This window comes from Oryctolagus cuniculus, chromosome 7, assembly GCF_051225735.1.
Source record: "Oryctolagus cuniculus isolate XC-2025 breed Fujian yellow rabbit chromosome 7, ASM5122573v1, whole genome shotgun sequence".
NCBI classification, from domain to species: Eukaryota; Metazoa; Chordata; class Mammalia; order Lagomorpha; family Leporidae; genus Oryctolagus; species Oryctolagus cuniculus.
The window spans coordinates 133,009,476-133,020,280 of record NC_142873.1 but is presented as its reverse complement, the minus strand read 5'-3'; the positions used below and the strand labels follow the sequence as shown (position 1 = coordinate 133,020,280).

Sequence of the window (10,805 nt, the reverse complement as noted above, 5' to 3'; positions counted from 1 at the left end):
TCCGTTGGTTCACTCCCCAATTGGCTGCAATGACTAGAGCTATGCTGATCTGAAGCCAGGATCCAGTAGCTTCTTCTGGGTCTCTCACATGGGTGCAGGGGCCCAAGCACTTGGGCCATCCTCCACTGCCTTCCCGGGCCACAGCAGAGAGCTGGACTGGAAGAGGAACAGCCGGGACTAGGACTGGCGCCCATATGGGATGCCAGTGCCACAGGCGGAGGATTAACCAAGTGAGCCAATGCGTCGGCCCCGGTAGTGAGGTTTTGTTTGTTCATTTATCAAATCTTTATTGAGTGCCTAAAGTGAGATTTATTGACATTGGATATGGAAACAATTCTGAATTCACACAAGCGTTTATTCCACTATTCTCAATTACTTTACCAACAGGGTCATAAACTGAAAGAAAATACTGTTGTTTTAAATTTTTTAAAATTTATTTATTTTTGATAGAGACAAGAGTTTTCCCATCCACTGGCTTTTTCCCCCAAATACCTGAAACAGCCAGGGCTGGGCCAGCCTGAAGCCAGGAGCCAAAAACGCAGCCCAGGTCTCCCACGTGAGTGGCAGGGACCCAAGAACTTGAGCCATCTGCTGCCACCGAGCATACATTGGCAGACGGCTGCATCAGAAGCCCAGAAGCATGGGGAGGCAGAGCTGGGGCTTCAACCTCGGCACTCTGATATGGGATGCCGGTGTTCCCACCAGTGTCCTAACCACTGCGCCAAATGCCCCAATACATTTTTATTTATTTTTATTTTATTTATTTCAAAGGCAGTTACAGAAACGGAGGGAGAGAGAGAGATCTTCCATCTCTTGTTCATTCCCCAAATGTCCTCAACAGCCAACGCTGTGCCAGGCCAAAGCCAGGAGCCAGGAACTGCATCCGGACTTCCCGCATGGGTGTCAGGGGCCCAAGCACTTGGGCCACCTTCCCCTGCTTTCTGAGGCACGTTGGCAGGGAGCTGCATGTGAAGTGGAGCACCCAGCACTAGAACTGGGGCTTTGGCAAGGGATGCTGGCGTCTCAAGTGCTGGCTTACCCTGCTCTGCCCCAACACCCGCCCCTTCCTTTTCACAGTTGAGAACCCCAGCAACAGAAGTCTCAAAAAGCTTCCAAGGTCATTTGTAAAATTCAAGGTTACCATCAGCAGAGGCAGTTCTATTCCTCTCTGCACTGGCTAGTTAACACACTTATTGTGGACAATTCCATTCAATACCTATTTGATAAACACAGCTATAGATTCTGAAGTTATTCAGATTGGGTTTTGTCGCTCATTAGCTGTGGGGCTTTGATAAAGTGACCGGATCCATCTAAGCTTCGGTTTTATCACGATGGAAACAGTATGTATGCCTGGGACCATGGCTGTGGCAGAGCATCCCGCCTGGGTGCCAGTTCCAGTCCCGGCTGCTTCCCTTCTGATCCCCCTCCCTGCTATGGCCTGGGAAAGCAGAAGATGGCCCAAGTTCCTGGGCCCCTGCACCCGCATGGGAGACCCAGAAGCAGCTCCTGGCCCAGCTGGGAACTTGGGGATATGTGGAGATGTAAGACCTCTTTCTCTCTCCTTAACTTTCAAATAAATAAATCAATTTTATTTATTTATTTTTTTTTGACAGGCAGAGTGGACAGTGAGAGAGACAGAGAGAGAAAGGTCTTCCTTTGCCGTTGGTTCACCCTCCAATGGCCGCCGCGGCCGGCGCGCTGCGGTCGGTGCACCGTGCTGATCCGATGGCAGGAGCCAGGAGCCAGGTGCTTTTCCTGGTCTCCCATGGGGTGCAGGGCCCAAGCACCTGGGCCATCCTCCACTGCACTCCCTGGCCACAGCAGAGGGCTGGCCTGGAAGAGGGGCAACCGGGACAGAATCCGGCGCCCCGACCGGGACTAGAACCCGGTGTGCCGGCGCCACAAGGCGGAGGATTAGCCTATTGAGCCGCGGCGCCGGCCAATAAATCAATTTTAAAAAATACGTATGCCTTTGGGCTAGGTGGTTGTGGAGATGAGAGATAAAGGATGCTCACTGTACTTGTATACTGTGGTTTCCAATCGTTTTTTTAATCCTTCGTTCAAACGAGAAAAACAACCCTTGGTCAGTACTGCCCTTTGTTCTGGAGTACCTCACTCCCCAGCTTGGTGTTAAAGGCCCTCTTTTATGAATTCACGGTGTTGGCTCTCTCTAATGGCGTGCTTAATCTGGGTTCCCCACGTAGTCCTTGGTCCACCAGCTTTCTTCCTCCCCAAATTAAAAATAACAACACAAACCTACATATTCCCTAAAATGTAAAGGACATGCATACCGCGGAGAGGACCCACAAGGAAAGAATGCCCTGGAGGCTAACGCCTCCGGACACCCCGGAACGAGGCTGGATCCGTAAAATCTTTCCGCTTCTACCTCGTGGGCGCCCCTTCAGAAGTCTCGCGAGACTTCAGAAAACTCAGCTTCTGCGCACTGCAAGCTACGGGGAGCCCAGGCGCCAGGGGAGGGGGAGGGGAAGGGGAGACGGGGCAAACGGCGCGGCCGCCATCTTGTTTGTGCCCCCGCTTCGTGCGCGCTCCGTTCTCGGTGACGCACGCTTCCCCCTCCCCTCCGCTGTGCCCGGGCCTCTGCACTGCCCGACGCCGCAGGAGCGCGGGGGCGGCTCCTGCTCTTCCCTGGACTTCCGAACAGAAGCGTGTGAGTGTGCGGGGGCTTCTGCGGGAGGGAGCGTGCGAGGGTAGCGGCGGCGGCGGGGGGAGGGGCAGCGCTTCCCGCCTTTGGCGGAGGCCTCACTTCCCTCGCACGGCCGCTGCTGTAGTTCGGTCCGGCCTGCCCGCCGCCATGTTGTGTGCTCGCCGGGCTCGCCGCTGTCGCCGCCGCGCTCGTGGGGTCCGTGCGCCTCGTCGGCCCGGCCCGCGGGCTTTCTCCCATTGGCGGAAGGCGACGGCGGGGGGGCTCGCTCGTGATTGGTCGGTGGCGGGGAGGCCGCGGACCTGGCGCCTTATTGGTCGCGCCGACTCCGGCCTGGGGGGTGATGAAGGGATCGGAGGCTGCCGGGATGCGAGCGTCTGGGGTTTGGGCGGCGGGGGCGATGGTCCCCTGTTGCTCAGGCCTGGGGTGGAGGCTGCGGGCGAGAACCCTTAGTGGGGGGTGAGAGAGGGTGATGGCCTGGCGAGTACTTTGGATGGAGCCTGGGGTCTGGGTTGGAATTGTGGGGGGGGGGCTCCTAATTCCAGAGAGGCCCCTTCTGCTGTATGAGTGCCCGGGATGGGCGAGTGGGTAAGCCCCTAGGGACTCAGCCGTGGAAAACACCGAAACCGCGGTTACTGGCTGAGAGCCTCTTCAAGATCCAGGGGTGTAGACTGGGAATGTAACACAGTTTGAGAGTGACCCTGCGGTCCCTGGTCTGAGTGCAGGGCATTTAAAGGGTATCCGGCCTGTAGGCACATGTCCAGACAATGGAATCCGGTTAGGGATTTTGCTGGGGAGAGGGAGCTTTTTGAATAAGCCCTAGAATCCAGAGTTGTTGGTCCTGGGACGTGCTAGGAGGAGCAGGCAGAGGTGGGTCCTACTGGATAGGTGTGCCCGCCCGGTCCTAATAATTAGATGCCGGGTCTAGGAGGGTCTAGGTCTTAAGTAGGGGTGGATTTAAAATTGACAAAGGTACAGGAAGCATTTTTGGGGACACTTTCAGACTTGGGAAGTATATTAGAGAGCAGTAATAGATTATTGGGTCCCAGAACCTTGCAGCTGTGTTGATGTGTGTGAAATGTTCTGCTCTAGATCCGTACACCTCAGGACCGAGTTTCCAAAGTTACATTTCTAGCAGACATTCAGTACTTGGCAGTAATATGTATATTGCTGGGTTGCTTTTTAAGAGGGAAGGAGCTAACTAGAGATTCTGGATTTTCACTCATTTATTTCCTTTTTTATATGCTTAAAAATACACTGATATCAATATGAGCTTTTTCTTTTTTTCGGTAGCAGCTCCAAATGAAATAAATAAGCGTGTAGCTTCTTGCGTCTTCTCTTAAGTAATGGGATTTGCCAGCACTTTCTGGTTCATATTTCAAAAGACTTCTGGTCTTAGCAGCAGTTGTGGAGGGTACGTTCCAGTTCTGCCAAATGTGGTGACTCGTATCGCTTCACATTTCGCTCCTCCCAAAGTTTGGGAACTCTGGGAGCCTCCATGTTTACCTAATTTGTTTTTACTTGGCTTTGCTAGGCAGCTGTTTTACCTTTAGATGTATGTTTGCACTTCTGTTTTTATACCAACTTCAAGAAACTGGTGTGGTTTTCAAATTTGGTCCATTTTATGTGAATGGAACTAAATTTTCAAGAGACGAGGGGAAAGTGGTAGATGATGAGAATTGATGCTTTGTGGACACATTTACTATCTCTTCCTTATTAAACAGGCATTATCACTCCCATATTTCAGATGAAGGCATTGAGAGTCAGAGAGGCTAAGGACTTAGTTTGTCCAGTGTTACTCTGTAAGTGCTTAAGCTGGAATTCAGACCTAAAGTGCCTGATGTCAAAGCCTAGAGTTTCGTCTGGTGTATCATACAGTGAAACCTGACTAGTAAAATTCTTGGGTAGTTTTATATTTTCAAACAGATCATCTTACTTTGCTGTCTAGAAGAATGTGTTATGAGGGCCGGCATTGTGGTGTAGTGGATTAAGCCTCTGCCTGTGATGCCAGTATCCCATATGGGCTCCACTTCCCATTCAGCTCCCTGCTAATGGCCTGGGAAAGCAGTGGAGGATGACCCAAGTGCTTGGGCCCCTGCACCCACGTGGGAGACCCAGAAGAGGCTCCTGGCTTTGGCCTGAGCCAGCCCCACTTATTGGGACCATTTAGGGAGTGAAACAGCTATTGGAAGATCTCTCTCTCTCTCTCTCTCTCTCTCTCTCTCTCTCTAACTCTTTCAAATAATAAAAATTAAAAAAAAAAGAAAAAAAGAAAGTATATTGTCAGGCCGCCGCCATTGTGGTACAGCAGGTTAAGCCACTGGCTGTGACGCTACATCTCATATCAGAGTGCTGGTTCGAGTACCAGCCGCTCTGCTTCCTATCCAGCTTCCTTCTGAGGGATGTGGGAAGTCCATGCAAGAAGGCCCAAGAAGGTTCAAGGACTTGGGCCCCTGTCATCTTGTGGAAGACCTAGAGGAAGCTCCTGGCTTTGGCCTTGCTGAGCCCTGGCTGTTGTAGCCATTGGGAGAATAAACCAGTCGATGGAAAATTTCTTTTTCATTCCGTCTATCTCTGTCACTCTGCCTTTCAAATAAATAATTTTTTTCTAAATAAAATGTATTAGTGAATATAATTAAGAATTTGTTGTACTGTTTGAAGGTTTTAGATCCCAGAATCTAATTATATAGAATATAGGTTCTTCAAGTGGGTGGTTAAACCATACCCTCTTGGTTTCTGTTGTGAAAGGGAAGATTTACAAAATAGATTGCTGAAATTTTTCTGAACCCATGTAGGTGATGGGGAAAAATATGTACAGAAACGTGGAAAGTGCATAGTCTTTAAAACTAGGCTTCATCGTGTTGCTGATGTAGTCTTTAAGTGTGTAATTTAGGCCAGACAGTGAGGAACTACTGAGTGTTTTATACATTGATCATACCAGACTCATTTGGTTCAGTTAGGTTAACCAAATATAAAGAATGTTATAGCACCTGTTACTTTCTTTTTAAAAATTGTTTAAGGGGAACTCAAAAAGCCTATAATGGCCAGGGCTGGAGCCAAGAACCAACAGGAACTAGATCCTTCTCCCAACCTGGGTCACAGGACTCAGCCACTTGAGCCATCACCTGCTGCGTCTTAGGGTCTGCATTGGCAAGGAGCTGGAATTGGGAATTAGAGGCAGGACTTGAACTCAGGCACTGCTGTATGGAATTCAGGCATCTTAACCAAGTTCCTGCCTGTTTGTCTAGACGTACTGAAAAAGAAACTGAGTTATAAAAACAGGCACATAGGACTATGTACAAGTTTCGTGTTCAGCAAGATTTTGGTGAGCAACTTGCTCTTCAACACGTATGGCTCATTGCTGGACCTTGTTGTTGCCTGAAGTTGACCACCCTAGCAGTCTTGAACTCCTCAGAACCTGAGTTTGAGTTTATGTTAACAACTTGTGGGGCCGGCACCGTGGCTCACTAGGCTAATCCTCCGCCTTGCGGCGCCGGCACACCGGGTTCTAGTCCCGGTCAGAGCGCCGGATTCTGTCCCGGTTGCCCCTCTTCCAGGCCAGCTCTCTGCTGTGGCCCGGGAGTGCAGTGGAGGATGGCCCAGGTGCTTGGGCCCTGCACCCCATGGGAGACCAGGATAAATACCTGGCTCCTGCCATCGGATCAGTGCGGTGCGCTGGCTGCAGCGCGCCGGCTGCGGTGGCCATTGGAGGTTGAACCAACGGCAAAAGGAAGACCTTTCTCTCTCTATCTCTCTCTCACTGTCCACTCTGCCTGTCAAAAACAAAAACAAAAACAAAACAAAACAAAAACACAACTTGTGAACTTCAACTTTGTCTTCTAAGCAGAAGTCACACTAATTCTTTATACATTGTGTCCATACCATCTTTAGATGTTTGTATCAAGTAATTATCTCATTTAAGCTTACATATTTTTCATTTTGTCAAAACTGATTCATAGAAGATAGGAAGTACTTTTTTATTTATTTAAATAAAAATTTAAAGATTTATTTATTTATTTGAAAGGCAAAGTTACAGAGAGGCAGAGGCAGAGAGAGAGAGAGGTCTTCCATCCGCTGGTTCACATCCTAAATGGCTGCAATAGCCTGAGCTGAGCCAGTCCAAAACCAGGAGCCAGCAGCTTCTTCTGGGTCTGCCATGCAGGTGCAGGGGCCCAAGGACTTGGACGATCTTCCGCTGCTTTCCCAGGCCATAGCAGAGAGCTGGATTGGAAGTGGAGCAGCCGGGACTTGAACCGGTACCTATATGGGATGCTGTCACTGCAGGTGGCAGCTTTACCTGCTACGCCACAGTGCTGGCCCCTGGAGTATTTTTATCATCGTTTTATTTACAGATAAATAGAAGCAAAATGAAAAGAAGGGCCATGTTAGATGTCTTTTTGAGACAATTTGAAATTCTCAATCTGTTTTAGTTCGGAGATACTAAGCCACTAAGGCTCTATTAATCAAACTTAGAAATAATATCACAGTTACTGCCTTTTATTGTCTGTACCAGCTAGGATATAAATGTGTTTTATATATCATCCTCACATGACATGAGGTAGGTACTATTAACACTGTCAGTGTGAGGAAACCAAGCAGTTAACTAATTTTCTGAGGATCTCATAGCCAGAAAGTGGCAGGACCTAGATGCACACACAGTTGTGTAACTCTTTAGTTCCTACACAGTTTGTACAGCTCTTACTTTTTTTTTTTTTTTTTTTTTTTTAAGATTTATTTTTTGAAAAAGAGAAACAGGGCAAGATCTTCCATCCTCTGGTTCACGCCCCAAGTAGCTGCAACAGCAGGGGCTGGGCCAGGCCGAAGCCAGGAGCCAGGAGCTGCTTCCAGGTCTCCCATGTGGGTGCAGGTGCCCGAGGACTTGGACCATCCTCCTCTGCTTTCCCAGGCACATTAGCGGGTAGCAGGATTGAAGTGGAGCAGTCATCGGGGATGGCAGCACTGTAGGAGGTGGCTTTACCCACTGTGCCACAGTGCAAGCTGGCGCTCTAAACTTACAAACACTGTTATCTGGACAAAAAGAAAAATAAAAATCCTTGCATCTTTGCTTAGGAAGTGACCTTCAGTTCTTTCAGGAATGTCCTTTGTTTTGAGGCCCTAAAGAGTGAGATGACCTTGAGAGTGTCCTTTAGTTTTGCAGATACAGAGCCAGGTCTAGCCCTGACCCCTTGATGACAGCAGATGCTCATTCACTGGCCAGCATTGCCTTTCCTGTGGAAGCATGGGTTGATGGTACTTTGACAAGTTTGCCTCATTCATAGAAGGGAGAATGACAGAGGACATTATGAGGGTCACAGATGACTTCTTGAGGTTTATTCCAGCCTCAGGCAGCCTAGGAGGAACATTCCTTAGCCAGCAAGTTGTTCTTTTCCACTCTGTTTCTTGTTCTTGGAGGAAACTGGTTGTGAGTTATCTGATGTCTTACAGTCTCTTTTTTTTCCCATTTTGTTTATTCAGTTTTTCATGCATGTACTGTGACAAGTTAGGAAGGTTATAGGTCATTTTAGTATTTTTCCCACAGAGACTCAGAGCACCCCACATAATTTAAGCAGATTAATTGCAGGAGGAAATGGATTTTAAAAACTTTGACCAGAAAGTGCCTTGGGGAAGAGACAGTATAGTAGCTGATTTTGGACTGAGACCAATAAAAGAATTCTGTCTCTGAGGAAAGTGAGCAACACATTTACTCTGTGTATGTTGGAGTGGGGTCATTTTTTTTAATATTTTTTTTTTTTTTTTATTTGAAAGGCAGAGTTAGAGAGGAGGAGAGATTTTCCATCCCCTGGTTCACTCCCCAAATGGCTGCCAACAGCTAGGGCCAGGCCAAAGCCAGGAGCCCGGAGCTGCTTCTAAGTCTCCCATGTGGGTAGAAGGGGCCCAAGCACTTGAGCCATCTTCCACTGATTTTGCCAGGCCATTAGTAGGGAGCTGGAGTCGCAGTGGGAGAGCTGGGCCTTGAAACAGCACCCGTGTGGGATGCCGGCGATGTAGGTGGAGTCTAAACCTGTTGTGCCACAACGCTGGCCCCTTGGAGTGGGTTTTTAACTTGTCTGAGCCTTATTTTCTTCTTCTGGAAAGTATCAGTAATGATACCTATCTTACAGGGAGTCCAAAGCATTTGGTGGATGCCGTCACAGAGTGGACCTTACTAAATGAGAGACCCATTTTCTTTTTGAAACAATATAAGATCTGTCCTGGCAGCCAGTCAGAGCTTCCCTGAATAAGAAGTCTTTTGTAATTATCTGCTCTGTTATGTGCAGTAGGAGTTCCATATGAACAACCATGTGATGGAAAAGGAAGAACCTAATTTAATTGTGCCGTGTGGTTTGGGAGCTGATTTTCAGTGGTCCACTATGAGACCAGTCCTAAACTTTCGTTTCAGTGAAAAATTGTCTCCTGGTCGCTGTTAATCCCCAGGTGCTGAGTGGTAATGATTCTGATGAGATGGAGACTTTTTGTATTTGTCAAATAGCAGTGATTATTAAAGTCAGAACAGTCAGTATTACCTTCTATCCAAAAGGACAGAATTGCATTGTAGCAATTTTTAAGTTTTTCTAACTATAAAAATTGCCAGTTGAAGTAGGACGGTTGGTTTGGTTTATGTGATTTGTAGTTACCTGGGTGACATTTTCTTCGAAGCAAGCAGGAAGATAACATTGTGGAATGATTCAGAAAAAAATCTCTCTGCGTGCAGAATTTTTTGCCAGGTTGCAAGATTTGCTGCATTCTTCCCACACTTCTCCATGTTTTAGCAGTGATGTACCTGATAGCGAAGAGGCAGCAACTGACTTTTCAGTATGGGAGTTGTATTTCCCATTTTGGTATTTTTCCAATCTGCAGACAGATTATAATCCAGTGTATTTTCTTTTATATGGTGAGAGCTTTCTAGTGGGTAATCGGATGAGGTTTAGAGAGATGGACCTTAGTCTCATTTTTGCATTTGAATGCCTGTATCAGAATAGGTTTTTTTTTTTAATTCTAAAAACATTTTCAGTGTTTTTTATTGTAATTTTTAATATTTTTAAAAGATTTATTTATTTGAAAGGCAGCGTTACGGAGTGGGAGAAACAGATCTTCCACTCACTGGTTTGCTCTCCAAACAGCCACAGCAGCTGGGGCTGAGTCAGGCCAAAGCCAGCAACCTGGAGCTTCATTTAGGTGTCCCATGTGGGTGGCAGGAGCCCTAGCAGTTGGCCAATATCCACTGCCTCCCCAGGCACATTAGCAGAGAGCTGGATTGGAAGCGGAGCAGCCAGAAGTTGAACAGTGTTCATATGGGATGCTGATGTCACAGGTGGCAGCTTAACCCACTGACCATAATGCTAGCTCCAGTAAAATCAGTTTAAATTTAAAGTTCAAATCTCCATGTCCAAGATATATAAAGTATCCTATTTATTTTACATTTATTTGGATGACCCAGCTGACATCTTAGCCACTAGGCCAAACGCCCATCCCAAGTGTCCTATTTAAATTAGTATGTTGCATTTAAAGTCAGCAGTACTTACATTTGTATATCCTTAAAAATTAGATTCAAGGGGCCAGCGCTGGGTGTAGTGGACTGGGCCTCTGCCTGTAGCACCAGCATCCCATATGGGCACTGGTTTGGGTCCTGGCTACTCCTCTTCTGATCCAGCTCTCTGTTATGGCCTAGGAAAGCAGTAGAAGATGGCCCAAGAGCCGGCCCTGGCACTTCTGGGAGACCCAGAAGAAGCTCCTGGCTCCTGGCTTCAGATGAGCCCAGCTGTAGCCATTATGGCCATTTGAGAAGTGAACCACCAGATGGAGGACCTTTTTATCTGTCTCTCCCTTTCTCTGTCTAACTCTACCTCTCAAATAAATAAATAAATAAAATTAGATTCAAGAATTATTCCATCCTTAAATACATGAATGGGTGTGAACCATAGAGATGTTGAACAGTGCTTCAATAAGGAGAATAGAATGACTCATAGGAAATGACATTAGTATATAGAATATTTTGTATGTCATTGGTTTAAGTCTGTGAGCTACTAAAGGTTTTAACAGTTCCTAATTACTGTTAGTCCTATTCTCAAAAGCTGTGTATCATCCAGCAACCTATAAGAAGTGAGATTCTTTGCCTAGTGTTAAGAAATATACTCATATCCCC

General features: G+C 47.3%; 1 protein-coding gene across 10 annotated transcripts in view; it reads left to right on the top strand.

The window, feature by feature from the left end:
* Nucleotides 1-744: 744 nt before the first annotated feature.
* Nucleotides 745-10,805, top strand: part of NFYC (nuclear transcription factor Y subunit gamma) — an 84,815-nt gene continuing 74,754 nt past the window's right edge. For 2 of the 10 annotated variants that reach the window (XM_070078684.2, XM_089300904.1), the window contains exon 1: nt 2,490-2,666. Coding sequence is in view for 1 of the 10 variants with exons in the window: in XM_089300899.1 (XP_089157025.1) it covers nt 2,284-2,668 (385 nt within the window). In the remaining 9 variants the exon portion in view is untranslated. Of the gene's footprint in view, nt 2,669-2,811; nt 2,861-10,805 lie in introns of those variants that run through there. The other 8 variants (XM_089300899.1, XM_070078681.1, XM_070078682.1 and 5 more) reach the window with 8 other exon arrangements.